The following is a 20,225-nucleotide window of genomic DNA, read 5'->3' on the forward strand; positions in this document are numbered from 1 at the left end:
CCCGCCCACTAGCGATCGGCTATCGCGTCCTGCCATTGGAGACCAACCAGCAGCCTGGAGACCTAGCGAGATGGGGATACTGCGTCTGGGCGAGGGCTGCGGCAGCCAGTCCGCGCTTCCAGGCCGGCGGGGGCTGAGGCAAACCTCTTGCCCCCCCCTGCGTTCCTCGCCCCGGACGTTTGCAACGCCTTCTAGATGCTGCCAGGGCCGGACCAGCTCGAGCCAGTCAGAGCGACGAGCTGTCGGGCTCGAGTAGGACCCCCGTTCAGGTGGCAGGTTACTAGCGGCCGATGCCAGCTCCGAGCGGATGGGGGTGGTGTGTGGGTGGCCAGTTCCTCAGTCGGAGCAGGGCAGCTTGGCGAGGCGGCCATCTTGTCAGGCCCCAGCGCCTTCTCTCTTTTAATCCCCCGCTGCTGTCCTCGACTTCGTTCTCGAACCTCATCTCGATTTTCCTTTTCGTCGTTTTTCCTTTCCTTCTCCTTTGCATTGTGTTCGGCCATATTTTCGTTGACTGGTGGTAGTGTTTACTGGTCCTCTCTTTCACTCCATTCTTTCCGAGTTTATGATTTTGCATTGACTTATTTTGAGTACAATGGAATCCGGGCATTCAGATCCTCAATAGCAGTCACGCCCATTCACAACAACATAATCCACCCCGCTTTGCTATTGTTCTGCTGCCACCCTTTGACGCTGAATAGACCTTGGCAGCTACTATCAGTCTGTCTAATATTCTGACCTTTCCTGACTCCCCCATGAGTCCCAATCTTTTCACATATCATTTTTGAGCAAAACTTCCTAGAGTCTACCTCTACTTTCGATCTTTATATCTTTTGGATTCTTGTCTCCAAGCGCCAAAATCAGCAATCTACACACCAACACACCACTTTATCCACATCTACCCAACTAATTCGAAAATGGCGTCAACCATGGCTGGCTCGAAGCTGGCACAAAATAGCCATAGTCTCACCCACAGGACGAACCCGCCGTTCCCCGATGCCCCCAGCTACAGCAACGATAGGGACGACTGGGAGGACTGGTCAGACGAAGACCCGTACATGGCAGACGACAGCGAGGAATTGATCGTGGTGCTGGAAGATACCGAGGGCTCGCTGTCGCCGCGGTTGAGGAAGGCCCCTCTTCCGTCCCGCAAGTCTAGCGTGCTGCTTCCCGAAAACGCCTATGCTGCCGCATCGAGACCAACGCGCCTCAAGTCTAGGGCGAGGCAAATGGCCCAGAACAGGGGAGTGGGCATCAAGGTGGTGACGGACATGACAAAGTTCCGCAAGCAGCAGCAGCAGCTGAAGATGTCCGCCGAGGCCGATCCCAGGCATGGGCAGTTTGCCGACATCGCTGCCCTTAAGGCTTTGGAGGGCGATCAGTCTCAATCCTCGGTCGGTAGTTGGCACTGGCTCAAGAAAACACCGACCTCCAAGGTGGGTGGCGGCAAGTCGAGGATGTCGCGACTGAGGGCCGAGGGCGCGTCGGGCTCTGCGCAGCAGGATCTGTCGCCGAGTGATCGCCCCATAATGATCGGCCTCGCCTTTCCATCTGAAGAAGCCGAGAGCCGGGTTGCCGCCAGCCCCCAGAGCTCTCTGGCAGACACACCTGTGGGGTGGCCCGGTAGGAATCAGAGATACCTACCAGGCCAGAGGAACGAGCAGGCGCATATGCGCTCGGTGTGGTCGCCGGACACCGAGGACGCCGACTCGCCGCGAACAGTATCCACTCTCTCCCCGCAGACGGCCAACAGCGGGAGCGCCGCGCGGAATGCGCCTCCCGTTCCCGCCATCCCTGCCGTCCCCGCCGCCGCTCTCAGCTTCAGGGAGAGGCAACGACTCAAGGACGCCCAGGCCGAAGACGAGTATGACGACAACTTCACGCCTGTCACTCTGTTCGAAGAAGATGGGAGCCCGATTCTCTCGCGGAAGCCCACGACCAAATCGACCAAGTCGAGAAAGTCAAGAGGACATGCGAGGTCGCCCGCCACCTCCATTAGCACCCCCGATGGATGGTGGGATCACATCCGGACGCCTTTCATTGAGCAGGGCATCGTCACCCCTGCCATCGAGCAGGCCAGCAACAACCCATTCAAGCCCAAGCCGCATAACCAGGAGACCCAACCGCAAGCCGCCAACAAGAGCGCCGATACCGACGAGTGGTGGGTTGGGAAAGACACCAAAAAAGGCCACCTGGCCGGCGCCACCGAGGCTAGGCCTTTGAGCATCTCGGTGGCTGTTGCAAACATGACGCGGCAAACGGCCAACCAGGAACCGTCTCCGGTAATTCCGTCCTCGTCGAGAGCTACTCCGAACTCGCGGCCCAACGCCAGGTTTGAGACTGGGACTGGCACTCAGGCCTCAGAGAACCCCCCGCAATCTCATTCAGAGAAGGCAAGGATTCTTGTTGAAGAAAACGAGGCACTGGCAGAGCAACCTCCCCCGTACTCACCCCCCAACAAAGAGGGCCCCTTGCGGTACCGGGCCGTATTCCCACCAGGCCACCCCATGTGCCCACAATTCCCGCCTTCCCCAGGACCTGTAACTCCAGGTCTGGCGAACACGATGACCTCCCAGGGCGCTATCAACATGACCGAGGTTCCCTTGACACCGGCGGCGGATCGACCAAGCGCTCAGACCCAGCCCAGGGATGCGCCACTGCCGACCCGCGCTCCTGGGACGTATCCAACCGGCGACCAGTTTCTGGCCGCCGTTGGCAACTCACCAGCGGCGAGGGTGGAGCGGCAGCGGCAGCGGCACGAGAAGGAGGACGCGGTGGCGCACAAGGCCGGTGGCTTCTGGAGAGGGCGTGGCTGTATTCCTGAAAGCGGCTGCTACGGGCGGTCGGGTCGCGAGGGTCGCAAGAGACGCCGGGTGTGGCTGGGCGTCTGCGTGGGTGTGACCCTACTCATTGTGTTGATTGTCGTCCTGCTCGTGCTCCTGCTTCCCAAAAAGACTCAGGAGGCACCGCAAGAGTCCATCTGGCTGAACCTGACCAACTACCCGCCGGTGCCCACGGGCGTCCTGACGGTCGTCGGGGCCGACAACTCGGAGACCGTGACGAGCTGCGTGGCGCCATCGACGCTGTGGAGCTGCACCCTCCCAAAGGACCAACAGGCGGCAAATAAACCGTACGAGGCGAACCAGCCTTCGTTCGTGATCCAGATACAGTTCGACAACAGCACGAGACAGTTTTGGAATGTGCCGGACGGAGCAGCCCCGACATTCACGCCGCTCCCTACCGGACAGGTTAATGACGGGTTCGAGAGGCCAGCACAGACACATAGCCCAGCCATTCCGGAGCCGGATCTGGGCGGCGACCTTTCGAGATTGCGCAGACCGGAGAGGAGGGCGGCCAAGCAGGAAGTTTCGGAGCGGCCTACGCTCACGTCGCGAGCAGCGGCTGGTATTAGGGCGCTACTTATGCGGGATGGTGCTGCGGCAGCCAACCCCAACTTTACGCCTATGCCCGCGCCGCCGTCCTTCCAGGACATGTGGTTCCTCGGAAACACAACGGACAAGATCCGCTCGGAGCGCAAGGCGGGCGAGGTGACTCCCTTCTTCATCAGCTTCCTCCCGTCGCTCAACTCGTCGGCGGGTCCCAACATGCTCGCGCGGCGGGGTCTCGGCAGCGGCGTCTCGTACTTCGATCCGCTCCTCAATAGCAGCGCCGCGCCGTCCGACGTGGACAGGCTCGTACCCAGGCCCGAGGTCAACGCGGACGGCACTCCGGCGCCGGCGCGCATGATCCCGCGGCAGGTACTGCAGCAGCCACTGCGGCTCTTCGACCGGGGCCTCGAGACGGAGCACTACGGCTTCTACACGTACTTCAACAAGACCATCTACGTCAAGTCGCTCCAGGGCCCGACCAACGAGACGGCGCGGCTGGGCGAGGTGCCGGCGGACCGGGACGGCGGGGCGCTGCCGGGCGAGGCCAAGAACGCCGTGGTCTGGGGGTGGACGCGGTTCCACGTGCAGATCTGGACGCGGCGCGGCAACAGCACGCGGCTGCTCAGCCGCGACGGGCGCGCGACCGAGGGGCTGACCGAGAAGGAGGCCTGGGAGGCGCGGCGGCCCGGCACGTTCCCGTACCCCATCACGGTGCGCGAGGACACGCACGGCGGCGACCGCGACGGCAAGGGCACCGTGACGTACAACATCACGGACCGCGGCAAGTTCGACACGGGCAACATTGGGCTGCAGTTCAACAACGTCGGCGCCGGCGGCGAGTGGGTCAACCCGCGTGGGCTGAAATTCAACCCGAGCTACGGCGGCATCGACGGCGGCACGGGCGGCTGCAAGTGCGCCTGGACCAACTTTTTGAACCTCGGCGGCAGCGTCGTCGTGTAGGGGAGAGGGAAGACGACGACGCATGAGTTACGATGAAGAAGGCGAGCCCTGGCAGGCTGAAGAGGATCCGACTTGATATTTTTCCTATTTTTCTCTCTCTCTTTGTGATGTAACCTATAGGCCTGGCATCATGATGCATTTACAGCATAAGCGTTGTGGGGGAGAGGCATCTCCCATGGTCGGAGTTCAGGTGGTGTCGGCTTGCCTACAAAAAGGCCTCGATGGCCGAGGGAATGCTCCATAATTTTTAGATTGTCAATTCTCTGCTGTTGTGCCGGCAGACGGTGAAAGAAAATAACCAGAACAACAAATTCGCAATATCCTCGGATGAGTGTTTCGACCGTGAATAATGTTTGAACAGCAGGCGCGATTCTAGTGCTGCAGCATCCATGTCAGTGAGGAGAGCTTGCTGGTGGATGGTGGGTTGTGCCCAAAGAGGCAATTGCGCACAGGTTCTAGATTTTCAGCGTTACTTCTCCAACACAAGGCTCAAATATCAGCCATGCTTGGATTGATATTCACCCTAGCCTGGACATCAAACGACGATGCCATGACTGCACTCTCTCCCTTCTTTTGATTTTCCCCCATCCTCTCCATGCCCTCGCTCCGTCTCTGCGGGCTCCGCCTGGCCGTCCTGGCCCCAGCCCGGTCAGGGGCAGCAGCACACCTGCAGCCTCCCGTCCGCCGCTCGCAGACGACGCGCCTCTCATCCGTCACCGCCAAGAACACAAGGGATGACAGACCGCCAAGCCCTGTGACAACCCACCCGGGAGGGGCAGGGACGCAGAGCACCGAGACCCGCGCCGCGCTGCCCCTCTTGACGCTGGCCATCGAGACGTCATGCGACGACGCCTGCGTGGCCGTCATGGAGAAGCAGGGCGGCGCGGCCCGCTTGCTCTTCCACGAGCGCGCGACGGCCGACTGCCGCCGCTTCGGTGGCATCCAGCCCGCCGTGGCCGTGGCGTCGCACACGGCCCGCCTCCCGGGCCTGGTCGAGAAGGCTCTGGGGCACCTGCCGCCGCCGCCGCCGCCGCCGCCGCCGCCGCCGCCGCCCGACCCGTTAGCGGGGGTACAGCCGGCGAGGACGTTCCGCCACGCCGGAGACGGGCTCACCCGCCGGGTCCCCGACTTCGTCAGCGTCACGCGCGGGCCCGGCATCCCGACCGCCCTGGCCGTGGGGCTCAACCTGGCCAAGGGCCTGGCGGCGGCGTGGCAGGTGCCGCTGGTCGGCGTGCACCACATGCAGGCCCACGCCCTGACGCCGCGTCTGGTCTCGGCCCTGGCCAACAGCGAGTGCCCGTCCTCCTCCGCCGCTGCCATCTCGCCCGCCTTCCCTTTCCTGACGCTGCTTGTGTCGGGCGGGCACACGCTGCTCGTGCGCAGCGGCTCCCTCGCCGACCACCGCGTCCTCGCGCAGGCGCACAACATCGCCATCGGCGACTGCCTAGACAAGGCCGCGCGCGCCATCCTGCCGCCGGCGTGGCTGCCCGCCGAGTGGGTCGAGAAGCAGCGGCTGCTCCCGGAGGAGGAGGAGGAGGAGTCACGAAGCCGACATCATCATCAGCAGCACCCCGGGATCGAGGGCAAGAGCTTCGGCGAGCTGCTCGAGCGGTTCGCCTTCCCCGACGGGCCGGCCGGCTACAACCACCCGGACGGCGATTGCTACTACCGGCCGCCCGCCAGCCGCGCCGAGGAGCTCCGCACGCTCCGCCACAGGCGGCCCGCGCCCAACGGCGTCGGCCTGGGCGACACGTACGCGTGGGCTCTGTCGCCTCCGGGGGGCGAAGGGAAGAAGATGGAGTTTAACTTTTCCGGCTTCCTGGGCTCCGTCATCGCCGTCGTGCAGAAGCGCACGCAGGAGGGGAGGGATCTGCTGCTGGCCAGGGCCTCTGACGCACCGACGGCTGCTACGCCCGCCGCCGGGCCCCCTTCTCCAGAACACGTGGCCTCCCATGCGGAATCTCCCTCGGCTGCTTCCTCCACAGACCCGTCGCACGCGGCATTCTGCAACGCCGAGCGCCGCGCCCTGGCCCGCGAGGTGATGCGGCTCCTGTTCGAGAACCTGGGCTCGCGCGCCATCATGGCGCTGCAGGAGGAGCGGCGCGCCCTGGCCGAGGCGACTGCAACTACGACCACGACTACGACCACGACGACGCAGACGCTCGTCGTGTCGGGCGGGGTCGCGAGCAACAGCTTCCTGCGCCACGTGCTGCGCGCCATGCTGGACGCGCGCGGCTTCGGCCACGTCGGCGTCGTCGCGCCGCCGGCGTGCCTCTGCACCGACAACGCCGCCATGGTCGCCTGGGCCGGCGTCGAGATGTACGAGCGCGGCTGGACGACCGACGGCGCCGTGCTGGCCCTCAAGGAGTGGGGGCTCGACCCGGACGGGCCCGACGGCGGCGTCATGGGACCTCCCGGATGGGTCCGCTTGGGGACGGAGGAGGAGGCCTGATGGTGACTGACGGGCTCGGGGGGCTTTACAGGGGCTTTTTTTCTTTTCCTTTTTGGTGTGTGTAAGATATAGGTGTTCAACATGGACATTATGGGATGTGTCGGACAAGTAAAGCCCGCCATCTTCTGTAGGAGCACTACCGACCGTATGTGGTGGTGTCATGTATTATAGATAAATACCCAGATAAAAGCACCCCGTCATTTGATTGTCGAATGTGCCTTTGCCAACATCGAACACACAGAATCACCCATGGGCTCTAGAACTGAGGATTGGATGGGGGGAGGGGAGGGGAAAAAGGAAAACATCTGCGTCCTGATCATCGGTTGGTATTTTGCAGACCGCTAAAGCCCGCCCGCCTCTCTCCCTTCCCTTCTCAGAGCTGGACCAATGCGCCAGGGTCTTTGGCCGAGCACTGTGGAAATGAGGAGGCGAGGTGAGGAGAAGAAAAGTCAACAGACGCTGTTTATCTATCTGTAGCTTTCCTATCCACAGCGTCCTGAGCTTTCGTCCAGTCATCAACGCAAACTTTCCCGGTCCTCCCGTGTCCCTGCTGGGCCCCGATCATCGTAGAGCTTCAGAGGACACGTGGGCCATGCAAAAAGACAGACCAGTTTAATTCTCTACTCAAGCTCGCTCGTGACGTTGGTGAATTCGCCCTTGCCCAGCTTGGTCTTCCAGAAGATGGGGTTGGTGTCGTTGAAGCCGTGCCTCACCCAGCCCTCCTCCTTGACGTGGTATAGGTTGATGAAACCACCCGAGTAAGCATCACGGTGAGTGGCGGCGAGGATGCTGCGGCGTCCCAGCTCGAGGGCGTCCTCATCTGAGAGCTCGTAGTTGTACTCGGCGTCGAGGACACCGTAGGCAAACGTCTGACCGGAGCCGACGCAGAACAGGTTCCCAGAAAGCCTGGTGCCGTCGCTGTCAATGTAGTAGAGAGCGGGCCCCTCCTCCTTGGTGACGCCGGCGCACATGGTACCCATGCTCAGACCCATGCCCTTGTACTGGTAGACCAGGTTGGCGAGGATCTTGGAGGCGGCGGCGACCGAGATGCGGCGCTTGTGGCGCAACTCATGCAGGCGGCACTGCATGCCCAGCCAGGCGAGCCAGTACTGGCAGTCGGCGGCGCCACCGGCCATGGTGCCCAGCAGGCATGAGTTGATCTCGATGACCTTCTTCACCGTCTGCGAGGCGATCCAGTTGCCGGCCGTCGCACGCGAGTCGGTCGCCACGATGATGCCGCCCCGGAAGCGGAAGGCGAGCGTGGTGGTGCCGTGCGCGATCTTGATGGGGCAGTGCGGGTTTGCATGGTCGTCGGTTGCGGCGCGGAGCCAGGCTGAGGGCTGGCGGCGGAGGGGAGAGAGGCGTCAGCGACCGTATGCCTCTGCGGGCTGTCGAGCAATAGCGGCCCTCCGAGGGGATGGCGGGGAGGGGTGACATACATGTGCTACGGGCGGGACGGCGAACTTGAGCGACAGGCTGGGCACCGAGTCACAGAGGTCCTGCTGTTCGTCTTCGGCAAAGCTCTCATTCTGCTGGTAGGCCGGCCGGCTGTACTTGGCCACTAGAGTATCCATCGCGGCGACTAGGTCGGTGGTATTATCTGCAGCCCGCTCGGCTCCGTCGATCACGATCGGGGCTTTGGACTGGGGTTGGGATTCTCGTCCCAGCTCCTGGAACCAACAGGGGTGGTCGGAATGACAGCAGCAGGAGAGGCGAGTCAAACTCCCAAAAGACACTGGAGTTGGTTGGCGGGTTGGGCTGTTCTGGGCGGATGGTGATGGGTCCAGAGAGCGGCTGTCGTCAAGCTCTCAGGGCCTCATGCATTGATGCTCCATTGCGAGAGCTTAAGCTCAGGCAGCCCCCCAGCACGCGTCCCGCAGGTGGCTTGCAGTGCCAGGCTGTGGTAGCTGGTTTCAATTCGATGCCTTGGTGCCTGAAAGTCATGTCCCACTTTTACACACCAGCAGCTTATGTCATGGCCCAGGGGCAGCTCGATTACGATGTTCGGTCTGTTCCAGCAATACGGTGGGTTATTCTCAAGTCATGGAACAGTGACACGAAATCCTGACCCACTCGGCCGCCCTGCGCCATTCCATGCCCCTGCAACGCCTGCCAGTTTTTGATGGGCCATGACTGTCGTTGCCGCGTGAGAGTTCGTGCAAACCCTGGCACGGTCTTGATTTTACGGGGTTAAACGAGCGTGGAAAGGCGGGCAAGAATAGGTACCTGTCCAAAGACCAAACAGAGTGCGGTGGAGGGAGCGCCAAAGATTTGAAACTGTTTTTAATAAAAGCACAAAAGCTAGACACACGCTAAGCCTTGTATGGAGACCTCCTTATCCAGCGGGGCCCGACGGGATGTTCCAGGATGTGAGAACGGGAGAAAAAAAAAGGGACCCAGAATAATACATTTAGCCACCTTGAAGGCCCAGGGTCGTTCTCGCGAAACACAAGTCGCATGAAGCCAACATTTCCCATCGCCAACCATTGCGAACCGCCATTCCCACAGGCCCTTTACAGAGCGCCTGCCTGCACGCGGTCAGGCTCGTAGTGTGTAGGCCATTGCGATCATTCCTGTTCCTTGGATTCTTGTCGCTCCTTTCAGCTCCGTTTTTGCAGTCCGGTAGTCAGCCTCCAGGCCCACACCCACTTACGCCAACCGTCGATTCTCATCTCTTGCCTAGCCGGTTTCTCGACGTCGTCGTCTTGTTCTGGTCGAACCAGAGGCCATCGCGCCCGTCGCCGCCTTCCGTGCCGCCACCCCTTGCGACGCCGGGCCATCTATGCATCCCGTTGCGACGCCGCTTAACCCCCGAGGCTAGCCGCCGCCCTCCCCCAGACAGAACGTCACCATGGCGCGACCGCTCGGCCCCGTCCGCATGAAGAAGACGAACCCGGTCACGCTAGTGATCGGCTTCGTGCTCTGCATATTCATCCTCTACTTCCTGGCCAGCCCCTCTGGCTCCGCCGTCACCTCCAAACTCCCCATCCGGAAGAGCGAGCCGGCATCACATGCGCTCTCGCCCCCGACATCTCCTTTCCGCAAGAATGCCGCCTCGGGTCCCAAGAATCCGCCGCCAGTGACCCGCTACCAGCTCAACAATGTCACGACTACCCCTACCCCCATCGAGAACCGTGAGCACGTTCTCATCCTAACCCCCATGGCCCGCTTCTACCAGGGCTACTGGGACAACCTGATGCAGCTCAACTATCCTCACGACCTCATCAGCCTTGCCTTCATCCTCCCCAAGAACAAGGAAGGGAACGCCGCCACCGTGGCGCTTCAGGCACAGGTGACCAAGACGCAACAGGGGTCCGAGGCCCAGCGCTTCAAGAGCGTCGCTATCCTCCGCCAAGACTTTGATGCGCCTCTCCAGTCGCAGGATGAAGCGGAGCGCCACAAACTTGAGCACCAAAAGGCGCGGAGGGCCGCCATGTCCAAGGCGCGCAACTCGGTGCTCTTCACTACCCTGGGTCCCGACATCTCATGGGTGCTGTGGCTGGACGCCGACATCATCGAGTCCCCTCCGTCGCTGATCCAGGATCTGGCCAAGCATGACCAGGCCGTTATCGCCCCCAACTGCTTCCAGCGCTACAAGGACGAGCAGGGCAAGATGGCAGAGCGCCCTTACGACTTCAACAACTGGCAGGATAGCGACAGGGCCCGCGAGCTCGCCGCCAAGATGGGCCCGGACGAGATTCTGGTCGAGGGCTACCAGGAGCTGGCCACCTACCGTGCCCTCATGGCATACATGACCACCGAGGATGGGCCGCACTACGAAATCCCCCTAGATGGCGTCGGCGGAACTGCCCTGCTTGTCAAGGCTGAGGTCCACCGCGATGGTGCCATGTTTCCGCCTTTCTCCTTTTACCACCTCATCGAGACTGAGGGTTTCGCCAAGATGGCGAAGAGGTTGGGCTGGCAATCTGTCGGCCTTCCTAACTACAAGGTGAGCTTGGCACGAGACTGACTCCTGGTGGCGAGTGTTAGCCCATAGGGCCATCTGCTAATTTTGAGCTTGAATACAGGTTTATCATTATAACGAATAATAATCGAGCCGGCGCCGAAGCGGTCACGACGGATATATGCAGCCGCCGACGATCTCAGAAAAGAGACGAAGAAGATATGGCAGCCATGACATTTTTGGGACCTATATCAGTGATATTATGTGTGTTCATATCTGGCTATGATGATGGCCAACCCCAGCGAAAAAGGGGGTTTCGTGTGTTTGTGCTTCCCCGATGGGCACTTAAGAGGGCGAGCTCGAGACGATCATATGCGTCTCCGCCATTGTTGGGAGTTCTCAGTGAACGGTCGTCTCGTTCGCACACGGGGCCAAGAAAACACTAGTGGAATGGTTTGGTTTTCATGACCATGTCCCGAGTACTCGTTCATATACGAGGCCAAGACGGCACTGGTGGGATGGTTCGGTTTTCATGACCATGCCCTGAGTACTTGTTACAGTCACCTACCTAGATGGGCGGGTATTTATTATGAACACTACATACAAAGGCGAGGGGTGAGGGTGAGGCATTCGGTTGGCCTGAATTAGAAAAGGCTACACCCCAAGGCGAATGGCGTCAAACTATGTTTTGTTCATTTTATTTTCCGGTTTACCATTGCTTGTCGATTCCATATCACATCTACACCAGGTAGGTACCCAGGCGCCTCACTGCCTGTCTTGGGATTCAATTTCCCCTCACCAACATTCTGGTGCCCATTGTATTATACCGTTCGGTATTGACGAAAACATAGGTATCCATGGGTATCCCCTATTCTATCACAGCTATCGCTTATCTACATATTCAGAGAGCAATGGGACCGAATGACGTAGTCCTCGTCTAACCCCCCAAACGCTGATCTCATACAAAGCAAGTCGATGATATCAAAGGAACGCCTACTCGCTGTCGTTGGCGTCGTCGAGCGCTTCGTCCTCTTCCTCTGGGACATCAGACCCGTCCTCGCCATCCTCCCTCTCCTCCTCGCCCTCGTCCTCTTCTTCCTCTTCTTCCTCCTCGTCCTCTCCTTGCTCGTCGTCTTCGTCTTCCTCGTCTTCCTGCACTTCGTCCTCGTCCTCGTCCTCGCCTTCCTCGTCATCATCAACGTCCATCCTGGACGAGGAAGCACCCGCGGCGACGGCTGCTCCTGTTGCGGCCGCCGCGCCTGCCGCCGCAATCTTCTGCTTCTTGGAGCGTGGCGCCGATGGCTCGTCGTCGGTTGCCGCCGATTTGGTACTAGCCATCGTGGTATCGCCCTCCTCGCCGCCCGCGCTGAGCACGGAGGCGTCCGCCCCTGTCCCCTTCTTGGCGGCTGCGACCTTCTTCCGGTATGAAGAGCGCTTTGAGGCCTGAGTCTGGTTGAATTCTGTAGAAGAAAAAAGGATCCTGGTTAGAAAATTTGACAACAAAGTCACATCCATGCGCCGCGATATATGCATGGGCTCCGGATACGCACTTTCATATTCTATTTCGAGTTGTTCCTTCATGAAGCCAAACTCGATGTCGTCGAGAGCTTTTAGGACATCCTGTGGCATTATAGTCTTTTTGTTTTGTGCCAGGGTGATCTCGTTAGACCTAAAAGTGAGATACTAAAGTCAGAGAAGCTCCAGATCAGTGGCAAGGATGAGGGTAAACTGACGCATTGGCCAAATGGCTGATGAAGACGGTAGCGCTCTTGGTCATGGCCAGGATGGCATTTGCTTGGATTTGGGTGTTTGAGGGCAGCACACCCTTGGCTAGTCGAGTGATAATGGACTTGGGAAGAGACAGATCCTATGTCGTCCGTATGGTCAGTGACCTGTGCCCTGGTACATATGGAAAGCTGTCGGTTTGGTCTCACCTCGATGGGCATCGTATCCTTAACAGACTGTTGAGGATGGCCACCGCCGCCTTCCTTTGGCTTCTCCTTTTCCTTCTCCTTGTCTTTCTCGCTGCCTGCATCCTTTTCCATCTCCTTCTCCTTCTCCTTTGCGCTACTTCCACCTGCTTGTGCGGCGGCGGGCGGAGCTGGAGCAGGGGCTATATTTGCTGGGGCCGCAGACTTTTCAGACGTTGGTTTGCCCGTTTTTGCTGTCTTGGGGGATGCTGGAGAGGCCACGGCGGGAGGGGCGGCAACAGGTGCGTCTCCGTCGTTGTCGGCGAGCACAAACTTGGCTGCCGAGGCGTCGCTCTTGCGCGCGGCCGCAGCGGCGTCGCTTTTGCGGGGCATGGCGGCGACGAGGTCGGTGGCTATATGTCGGCGGTATGTGGTATTTGCGCCTACTAGTTGAGAAAAGGTCCAGGGCGATAATTGGGCCGTCGTGGTTATAGAATATGAGGCTGAAGTTTTCTAGCTGTCACCACCACTGGAAGCTCCGTCCTTCGTTCGATGGCGGCGGGCCAGTTGGAGGTGGGGACAAGAAATTCAGCGGCGCTCCGCCCACACGCGTCGTGGCTCGTCGTTGATGCTTGCTTGACGCGTAGAGTGGCAACCCTTTGCTGGGCTGGTGAGGGCGAATTGAACTCAGGCGATATTTGAACACTGCGCATATATATGAAGAATCACAAGTAGACAAGGTTGGTAACTCGGATTTTGTTTCGTGAAGGCGCCAAAAGGGTTCGTTGTTTGCTGCGGCAGAATCCCACGCCAACCCTCGCTCACTTCAATCGTCTCAAAACTCCCCAGCTCCGAGTGACGCCGCAGTGGATGCTGCAGGGATCTTGCCGATTGGCAGGGGTCTGGCGTCGGGCGGAAGTCACTTTCACACTTTGCAGCGCACATCCCCATCCATGCCAAAGACGGCAGAACCTTGGGCGAGCAGAAGCAGCAACAAGCTGACATTGAATTTCACCAACCCTGGACGCACCCGGGACGTGCGACCTGAGGCTATCCCCAAACCCCCAGAATTCGGCCAAGACACGACTCCTCAAGACATCCATCCAGCACGCGCGCGCTCTCCTCCCATCGACAGACTCGTTTCTAATGGCGAGGACCACAGACTCGCCAATGGACTCGCCGCTTTCGTCAATGGACGACTCTGATGCGTTCCACCACGACGCGCACGACGGCGAGAGCCTGCCGCCAGCCAAACGCCCGCGCCTGGGCGACGTCTCGACCGCATCGTCCGCCGTCGCCGCCGCCGACCACGACCCCCTCGAGGGCCTGTCGCCCGTCTCCTCCGACACCTCAGGCGACATCCCCAGCTCCCCAACCAACCCTTCCCGCCCCGAGGACGACGACCTGCAGGAGCAGGTCACCACATGTGCCTGGGAGGGCTGTCGCGCCGGCGATCTTGCCAACATGGACCGCCTGGTTGAGCACATCCATAACGACCACATCGAGGGCAAGCAGAAGAAGTATACGTGCGAGTGGGTGGGATGCGCGAGGAAAAGCATGCAGCATGCAAGCGGCTACGCGCTGAAGGCGCATATGCGCAGCCACACCAGGGAGAAGCCCTTCTACTGCTACCTGCCCGGTACGTCTGTCCGGCTCCTCTTGACCTGTGATGCTCTATTTGTTACTTCTGTGCCTCTGCTAACTCTTGCGCCCCACGACAGAATGTGACCGCTCCTTCACGCGTTCTGACGCTCTCGCAAAACACATGCGGACAGTGCACGAGACCGAGGCCCTGCGGCCATCAGACCCGGTTCCCAAGTCTATGCAGAACCAGGCTTCCGCAACAAAATCGGGCAAGCCGCTCATGATCGTCATCAAGACGCCGAGGTCGCACGCCGCCGGCCACAAGGACTCAACCATGGACGACGCCAGCTCCACCGGGGGGTGCGATGACTCCAACGGCCTGCTCACGCCCATGAACGAGGACCAAGGCTTCACGTCCGACGAGCTGCGCATGCCACTCCAGCGCTTGCATGGGCTCTGTCGCATGCAGCTCAAGTGGTCCGAGGAGCATGGCGAGGACCTGCGGCGCCAGATTGAGCGCGCCGAGGCCAGCTACAAGCGCGCTTGGCTCGAGAAGGAGATCCTACTGCATCAGGTCATCCAGAACGAGATGGGCTGGCACGAGCGCCGCCAGGCCGTCCTCAACGGTGATGCCGATGTCCACCTCGCCCCGGGTGCCATGCTCACCAACGGCGCCGCATTAGCAACTGCTGCCGACGCCGATGCTGCCGCCACCCCGAGCGCCGCACCTTCGGCCAATGGGGACGATGACGATGCAGCTGGTACTCTAGGGACCGAGGACGGCAACCAGGATTAGTCGTCCGGAACACGTCGCTCGCCCATCGATATCGATGCCCTTTCTCTCCGGGCGCCGAAAGCCGCCTCTACAGCGCGCGTCAACAGACCTGAGCCCCAGGCACAGCACTCCCGGGCTCAGCAGGCATCCTCGAAGGAGAGGAGTCAGGCATTCAGCGGATTCACCAAGGCTGACTGGAACGAATACCTGCGGTCTATGCGACGGTTCAGGCCGGACCCGCTATTAGGTCTAAGGCCTCGCACTCGCCCACCGACCGAGAACCAACAACAGGGCCCTCGGAATTAAGCCAGCCACAGCCGGGGAGTCAACGGAATAATATATATGGCGCCTCTACCCTTCGATTTGATTTTGTTTTGACACGCCTTGGCCCTTTGGCTGAGCTGAAGCACGCAGCACTCAGTCTCCATGTCGAGACCAGAGCCCGACAGGGCCCTCGGTTTGCAGCGGAGAGAATTGGGTAAATATGAAAAGGGAGCGGTCTTTGGTGTACATTTGGCTCCAGTGGCCTACGGGCAAATCAAGGGCGGGTGTTCCCTAAATGCGCTACCGTCGCGTGTACGAGTGTTTGTTTTGGTCCATTAGCGTCGGGTTTATGGGATACTATCATTGCTGGGGAAGTACCCCTTGGGCACATTTCGAAGGGCTTGGGCAGGAGCTTTAATGCATGATGCACGAGGCGGTTTGTTTGGGACAGCACTGGCGTTATTTTGCTTTCTCTCTTGCTATCTTCCCTGGTCTTATCCTTGTTCGGGATCATTTGACCACAGCCTCGGGACGGAAAACGGCGTCTCATTATCATAGAGCAGCGGTATGAGTTGATAATTGTACCAATATCCTATCTCCTGTGCTGTCCCCCCGACGAGTGAATGGTAATAGGACGGACCGCCGCCAGCCCTAGCGGCCTTTCCTCTTGTCCGCCTCCACGTTCCGGAAGGGGAAGCCGCTCGTCCTCTTGTCGGCGCCGGTGCGCTTGCTCCGCCTCCCCTTGTCGCCGGCGAACATGAGGCACCAGAGCCCAAAGGCGGCCAGGGCCGAGCTCCCCACCACGCCCAGCGCAAAGCCCGTCTCGCCGCTGAAGCTGAAGCGCAGGTAGCTGTAAAAGGCCGAGGCGGCGTGGTACTGGACGCGGCGTTGCCGATGTGAGTGTTTTTTGTTTACAGTTTTGTCGTTGGGGAAAGCGGAAGGAGAGGCAGTGGAAGAACATGGGGGCGGTGGTGACTTACGAGCGTCGACACGAGCACGACTGCGTCGGCATAAGGCGATATTGACCCTTCGGGGCCTATCGAGTCGAAAAAAAAAAGTACCAGTCTTGTCAACATCACCGTATCATGAGTCGTCGACGGGGACAACACAACACCCTGAGTTCCTTACCATCCGCCGCGGACGTTAGGGGTAGAGCCCCCGAGAGAACCACGGTCAACAACCCCACGCACAGCTGGGCGAGCCCGAGTTGGCGGGCATAGTAAATCTCGGCGGCTGTGCGACGACGGTTAGCCCACACATGTACACGCGCGTTTCATCCATGTTTTTATCCTTCTTGTCTCATACCGTTGGTAGGAGTGTATTCCGGACTGAGCATGCCGCTGATGAAGGATGGCCAGAGGAGGAGTGGGGCCGACTGCAGCCCCAACCAGGCAAGGCTGCCAAAGCTGTATGCCGAGATGGCCTGGAGGGTTGAGCGTGGGTATTAGTCGGCTGTATAACAAGTGATGTGTAATGGAGAGGGGATTGGCTTTGGCTGACCTCCATCTTTGTCTTTCTCTTTACTGTTTACAAGGATGGAAGACACGAGGAGGCAATGGGAATTGGGCAAGCTTGAAGAGTGAAATGCTGCGGCCTGGCTAACCAGGTGTACAAATAGCAATATTATAGCAAGGAGCTACAGTTAGAAACCCATTGGCGTTGCCGACTCAAATGCACTTATGAAGCACAGCACGGCACGATGAATGGTGGAGTGGCCACGAAAGAGGTTACGTCATCGTCGCGCTGAGTTCACGGCTCGCTAATCCAACGAGTCGGACAGGCTGGGCGCACCCCCCACTCACGTGCACGCCCACGCCCACGCCTCCCGCCACCACGGACGCGCCGATCTCGCTCGCATGGGAGGACGCTGCATCTCCGGCGGCATGGCGCAGAAAACTTGTCGATAAGGACTGTCTCCGGCTCGGCGCGTTGCTCTTGAGATTTGTCAGGTCGCATTTGCCCACCAGGTGTGCCCCTCCTCTGCGGCTCTCGCTACTCTATCCAACACATTAAAAACATCAAATCTTTCTTTTCAAAAAGTGGCAATTAGCCCGAGTTACAGCTTGAAACTCCCAGTCTGCCGCCTGTAGGACGGTAAGCGATCACAGAATAGGACCCCGACGCAAGCCGCATCTCGGAAAACCCCCACTTCGCCATCCCCTTCGAACCAACCCGGAACGCGACCCGCAGCTACCAAAAGCCATCTCATTCCCACCTCTCCCAGCGGCCGGGGGCGCGAGACGGTCAAAATGAGTGCCATCCTCTCGGTCGACGACCTAAACGACTTCATCAGCCCCGGCGTCGCCTGCATCAAGCCCGTTGAGACCCTACCGCCCAGCCAGCCCGCTGGCGATCCGACCCTCGAGCACGAGGTCATACTAGATGGCCAGCCGGGCGCGGCATCGTCGGCTGGCGCGGGCGCACCCGCCCAGATATCCCTGACCGACTGTCTCGCCTGCTCTGGCTGCGTCACGTCGGCCGAGGCCGTCCTGGTCAGCCTGCAGAGCCACTCGGAGCTGCTCAGCGTCCTGGACTCGGCCCCCGCACTGCAGGTCAGGGGGCCGGACGCCCAAGGTCGCTTCTCGGTCGACGGGCTGGAGGATCCGGCCCGCCGCCTCTTCGTTGCCAGCGTGTCGCCCCAGTCGAGGGCAAGTCTGGCCGCCGCCTGCAGCCAGGGGGTGTCCGAGAGTCAGGCCGGCCGCATGTTGGACAGGCTGTTGATGGGACCAGAGGGATTGATGGCTGGTGGCAAATGGGGGAACCGGTTCGAGTGGGTTGTCGACACCAATGCTGCGCGTGACGCCTGCCTGCTTCTGGGCGCAGATGAAGTCCTCGGGCGCAACCAGACAGGTGACGCGGCCTTGGCCAAGAAGCCCATTCTCACAGCATCGTGCCCCGGTTGGGTATGCTACGCCGAGAAGACGCACCCGCACGTCCTACCCCACCTGTCCCGCGTCAAGTCCCCGCAAGCCCTGACTGGCACCCTGATAAAGACGACACTGAGCCGCGTGCTCAACATTCCACCCGACCGCATATGGCATCTTTCCATCATGCCTTGTTTCGACAAGAAGCTTGAGGCTAGCCGCGAGGAGCTAACAGAAGCAGTCTGGGCCGGGAACGGTGCGCCAGGCCGTGGGACGCGCGACGTGGACTGTGTTATCACCAGCAAGGAGATATTTATGCTCACTGAATCGAGGAGTATCGACTTTTTCAGCTTGCCCGCCTCGTCGTTGCGACAGCAACTATTTCCCGACAGCACCATCAATGAATTTTTCTTCCCACAAAACAGCAGAAAGAGGCCGTTGCCGGCCGCGGGCAGCTCCGGTGGGAACCTTTATTACATCCTGCAGGACGTGCTCTCGGCGCACGCAGGATCTAGGCTCGAGACGGCCAGAGGCAGGAATGTGGACGTGGTCGAGTACACTGTGGTGGCAGCCTCCGGAGAGACTCTGTTCCGAGCGGCAAGGTACTATGGCTTCCGCAACATTCAGAACCTCGTCCGAAAACTAAAGCCAGCCAAGCCGTCGCGAATGCCGGGGGGCAAGCCCTTCGGTAGTGCTAGGAGAGTGCCGACGGGCCGGGGCGGGGGCGGGCCCGGGGGAGCTGGAGGCGTGGAGCATGCATATATTGAAGTCATGGCCTGTCCTGGAGGCTGCACCAACGGGGGCGGCCAGGTGAAAGCAGACGATCAAGTCGTTGCGACCCGAAGGGGGTTTCCCGGTAAACCAGGCCCACAGGAGCAGAAGCAGTTTCTGGCCGAGGTGGACGAGGCGTACTTCTCGGCCGACGACTCGACGGCTAGTGATGCGAGAGACGAGCCATCCGGGACAGCCAGTCAAGGGGCAGACGGCAGCGGTGCGCCTGGATGTGCCAGTTTAGTCGACGGGATTAACCAATCCTTTGTGCGAAACGCACTGGCGCATTGGGCGGAGATCACCGGCGTGCCCCTGGATAAGCTTGTGTTCACCAGCTATCGTGAGGTGATCAGCGACGTTGGAAAGACCAACATTACCGATAGTGAGAGGGTAGTTCAGCTAGCCGGCAAGATAGGAGGCGGCTGGTGATATCCGGGAGAGTGTTTGGTGGGCATCACCGTCAGCCGGCTCGCCCAATCTTGATAGCGAGGCAACCATAGCAGCATAGCGTACGAGGCGCGTAGCATATGAAATCATACGGTTAGGGCATATGGTCAAGGCATACGAGATTGACGTCATATGTCAGATCCGCCACCTGGCCTGGCGAACCCAAAGCCGCCCCTGCCACCAGCCTCGGGACCCTTAGGCGAGCGCAAGGCCTGCAGCCGGACCTGGTCCTCCTCGCGCGGGGTGGTGGTGCCCGACGAGGAGGCAGCCTCGCCGCCGCCACGCCTCTGTTGCGGCTTGGGAGAAGAGTTTGGGTCGTAGAGCTCCCGCGTGCCCGGGGGCCGGCGCATCTGGCCGTCGTTGGCGTTACCGCGATCGTGGCTGCGGTTGTCGCCTCTGTAGCCTCCCCGCCCGCCCCTGCCGCGGCCGCGATTCCCGTTTTGGCGCCCGCCCGCGTTGCCCGAGGCGGCCTCCGTCTGGTGGTGGTGGTGGTGCTGCTGCTGCTGCAGGGGAGGGGTGACGGCGCCCGGGGTCGAGGCGCCCGAGGATGCGGCGCCGGGCCTCGCCGCTGCCGCCGGCTCGCCGAATATCTTGGCGCGGGCCTCGTCGTAGCGTCGCTGCCTCTCCTCGCGCTCGCGCTGCTGGCGGAGGCGGGCCTCCTCGGGTGACGGCTGTGAGGCGGCCAGCCGCCTCGCCTCGTCGTCGTCGTCATAGTCGTCGCCGCCGCCGGCTCCTGGTGCCCTAGCTGGAGTGGGCCGGCGGCTGAGCACCTTCATGGAGGGCTTGAAGGCCGGCGCGGCGGGGCTGACGTGGTTCGTGGCGGGGAGGTACTGGGGCTGGTCGTCGGGCGCGTCCCTGGGGAGGAAGCTCAGCGGCGTCAGCGGGGTTGGCGGGGGTTTGGAGGGGGG

General features: G+C 60.7%; 9 protein-coding genes across 9 annotated transcripts in view; 5 read left to right on the plus strand and 4 right to left on the minus strand.

The window, feature by feature from the left end:
- Positions 1–196: 196 nt before the first annotated feature.
- GGTG_10193 (hypothetical protein) lies at positions 197–4,666 on the plus strand. The gene has a single exon (XM_009228059.1). It carries the CDS (start codon positions 915–917, stop codon positions 4,344–4,346), a length of 3,432 nt encoding a protein of 1,143 aa, XP_009226323.1. The 5' UTR covers positions 197–914; the 3' UTR covers positions 4,347–4,666.
- Positions 4,667–4,867: 201 nt separating this feature from the next.
- Positions 4,868–7,009, plus strand: GGTG_10194 (glycoprotease pgp1). Its single transcript, XM_009228060.1, has one exon. It carries the CDS (start codon positions 4,942–4,944, stop codon positions 6,796–6,798), a length of 1,857 nt encoding a protein of 618 aa, XP_009226324.1. The 5' UTR covers positions 4,868–4,941; the 3' UTR covers positions 6,799–7,009.
- GGTG_10195 (proteasome component PRE2) lies at positions 6,860–8,699 on the minus strand. The gene is made up of 2 exons (XM_009228061.1): positions 8,238–8,699; positions 6,860–8,138 (listed from the first exon to the last, which is right to left on the minus strand). The coding sequence occupies exons 1-2, from the start codon at positions 8,370–8,372 to the stop codon at positions 7,419–7,421; spliced, it is 855 nt and encodes a 284-aa protein (XP_009226325.1). The 5' UTR covers positions 8,373–8,699; the 3' UTR covers positions 6,860–7,418.
- Positions 8,700–9,205: 506 nt separating this feature from the next.
- GGTG_10196 (mannan polymerase complexes MNN9 subunit) lies at positions 9,206–12,245 on the plus strand. Its single transcript, XM_009228062.1, has 2 exons — positions 9,206–10,747; positions 10,827–12,245. Exons 1-2 carry the CDS (start codon positions 9,650–9,652, stop codon positions 10,845–10,847), a joined length of 1,119 nt encoding a protein of 372 aa, XP_009226326.1. The 5' UTR covers positions 9,206–9,649; the 3' UTR covers positions 10,848–12,245.
- GGTG_10197 (hypothetical protein) lies at positions 11,381–13,466 on the minus strand. Its single transcript, XM_009228063.1, has 4 exons — positions 12,637–13,466; positions 12,436–12,569; positions 12,253–12,371; positions 11,381–12,162 (listed from the first exon to the last, which is right to left on the minus strand). Exons 1-4 carry the CDS (start codon positions 13,003–13,005, stop codon positions 11,696–11,698), a joined length of 1,089 nt encoding a protein of 362 aa, XP_009226327.1. The 5' UTR covers positions 13,006–13,466; the 3' UTR covers positions 11,381–11,695.
- Positions 13,467–13,514: 48 nt separating this feature from the next.
- GGTG_10198 (hypothetical protein) lies at positions 13,515–15,839 on the plus strand. Its single transcript, XM_009228064.1, has 2 exons — positions 13,515–14,251; positions 14,334–15,839. The coding sequence occupies exons 1-2, from the start codon at positions 13,759–13,761 to the stop codon at positions 14,990–14,992; spliced, it is 1,152 nt and encodes a 383-aa protein (XP_009226328.1). The 5' UTR covers positions 13,515–13,758; the 3' UTR covers positions 14,993–15,839.
- GGTG_10199 (hypothetical protein) lies at positions 15,707–16,952 on the minus strand. Its single transcript, XM_009228065.1, has 5 exons — positions 16,736–16,952; positions 16,541–16,658; positions 16,364–16,468; positions 16,216–16,271; positions 15,707–16,111 (listed from the first exon to the last, which is right to left on the minus strand). The coding sequence occupies exons 1-5, from the start codon at positions 16,739–16,741 to the stop codon at positions 15,887–15,889; spliced, it is 510 nt and encodes a 169-aa protein (XP_009226329.1). The 5' UTR covers positions 16,742–16,952; the 3' UTR covers positions 15,707–15,886.
- A 136-nt stretch (positions 16,953–17,088) lies between these two features.
- GGTG_10200 (hypothetical protein) overlaps positions 17,089–20,225 on the minus strand; it is a 3,743-nt gene continuing 606 nt past the window's right edge. The window contains exon 2 of the mRNA XM_009228066.1: positions 17,089–20,172. Within this exon, the coding sequence (XP_009226330.1) occupies positions 19,446–20,172 (727 nt within the window). The 3' untranslated portion in view covers positions 17,089–19,445. The remainder of the gene's footprint in view (positions 20,173–20,225) is intronic.
- GGTG_10201 (cytosolic Fe-S cluster assembly factor nar-1) lies at positions 17,103–19,463 on the plus strand. Its single transcript, XM_009228067.1, has one exon. The coding sequence runs from the start codon at positions 17,485–17,487 to the stop codon at positions 19,297–19,299; it is 1,815 nt and encodes a 604-aa protein (XP_009226331.1). The 5' UTR covers positions 17,103–17,484; the 3' UTR covers positions 19,300–19,463.

Source organism: Gaeumannomyces tritici (assembly GCF_000145635.1).
Source record: "Gaeumannomyces tritici R3-111a-1 unplaced genomic scaffold supercont2.5, whole genome shotgun sequence".
NCBI classification, from domain to species: domain Eukaryota; kingdom Fungi; phylum Ascomycota; class Sordariomycetes; order Magnaporthales; family Magnaporthaceae; genus Gaeumannomyces; species Gaeumannomyces tritici.

What these genes read in the sequence shown, in the direction of transcription:
- GGTG_10199 (XM_009228065.1), bottom strand. An exon ending in GGAATACACTCCTACCAACG is followed by an intron (nt 16,469 to 16,540) that starts GTATGAGACAAG and finishes GTCGTCGCACAG; the next exon opens with CCGCCGAGATTTACTATGCC. An exon ending in CCTAACGTCCGCGGCGGATG is followed by an intron (nt 16,272 to 16,363) that starts GTAAGGAACTCA and finishes TCGACTCGATAG; the next exon opens with GCCCCGAAGGGTCAATATCG.
- GGTG_10193 (XM_009228059.1), top strand. Translation starts at nt 915, where the DNA reads ATGGCGTCAACCATGGCTGGCTCGAAGCTGGCACAAAATAGCCATAGT.
- GGTG_10197 (XM_009228063.1), bottom strand. Translation starts at nt 13,005, where the DNA reads ATGCCCCGCAAAAGCGACGCCGCTGCGGCCGCGCGCAAGAGCGACGCC. An exon ending in AGGATACGATGCCCATCGAG is followed by an intron (nt 12,570 to 12,636) that starts GTGAGACCAAAC and finishes CGGACGACATAG; the next exon opens with GATCTGTCTCTTCCCAAGTC. An exon ending in ACTCGAAATAGAATATGAAA is followed by an intron (nt 12,163 to 12,252) that starts GTGCGTATCCGG and finishes TTTCTTCTACAG; the next exon opens with AATTCAACCAGACTCAGGCC.
- GGTG_10194 (XM_009228060.1), top strand. Translation starts at nt 4,942, where the DNA reads ATGCCCTCGCTCCGTCTCTGCGGGCTCCGCCTGGCCGTCCTGGCCCCA.
- GGTG_10196 (XM_009228062.1), top strand. Translation starts at nt 9,650, where the DNA reads ATGGCGCGACCGCTCGGCCCCGTCCGCATGAAGAAGACGAACCCGGTC. An exon ending in TCGGCCTTCCTAACTACAAG is followed by an intron (nt 10,748 to 10,826) that starts GTGAGCTTGGCA and finishes GCTTGAATACAG; the next exon opens with GTTTATCATTATAACGAATA.
- GGTG_10201 (XM_009228067.1), top strand. Translation starts at nt 17,485, where the DNA reads ATGAGTGCCATCCTCTCGGTCGACGACCTAAACGACTTCATCAGCCCC.
- GGTG_10195 (XM_009228061.1), bottom strand. Translation starts at nt 8,372, where the DNA reads ATGGATACTCTAGTGGCCAAGTACAGCCGGCCGGCCTACCAGCAGAAT. An exon ending in CCGTCCCGCCCGTAGCACAT is followed by an intron (nt 8,139 to 8,237) that starts GTATGTCACCCC and finishes CTCCGCCGCCAG; the next exon opens with CCCTCAGCCTGGCTCCGCGC.
- GGTG_10198 (XM_009228064.1), top strand. Translation starts at nt 13,759, where the DNA reads ATGGCGAGGACCACAGACTCGCCAATGGACTCGCCGCTTTCGTCAATG. An exon ending in CTTCTACTGCTACCTGCCCG is followed by an intron (nt 14,252 to 14,333) that starts GTACGTCTGTCC and finishes GCCCCACGACAG; the next exon opens with AATGTGACCGCTCCTTCACG.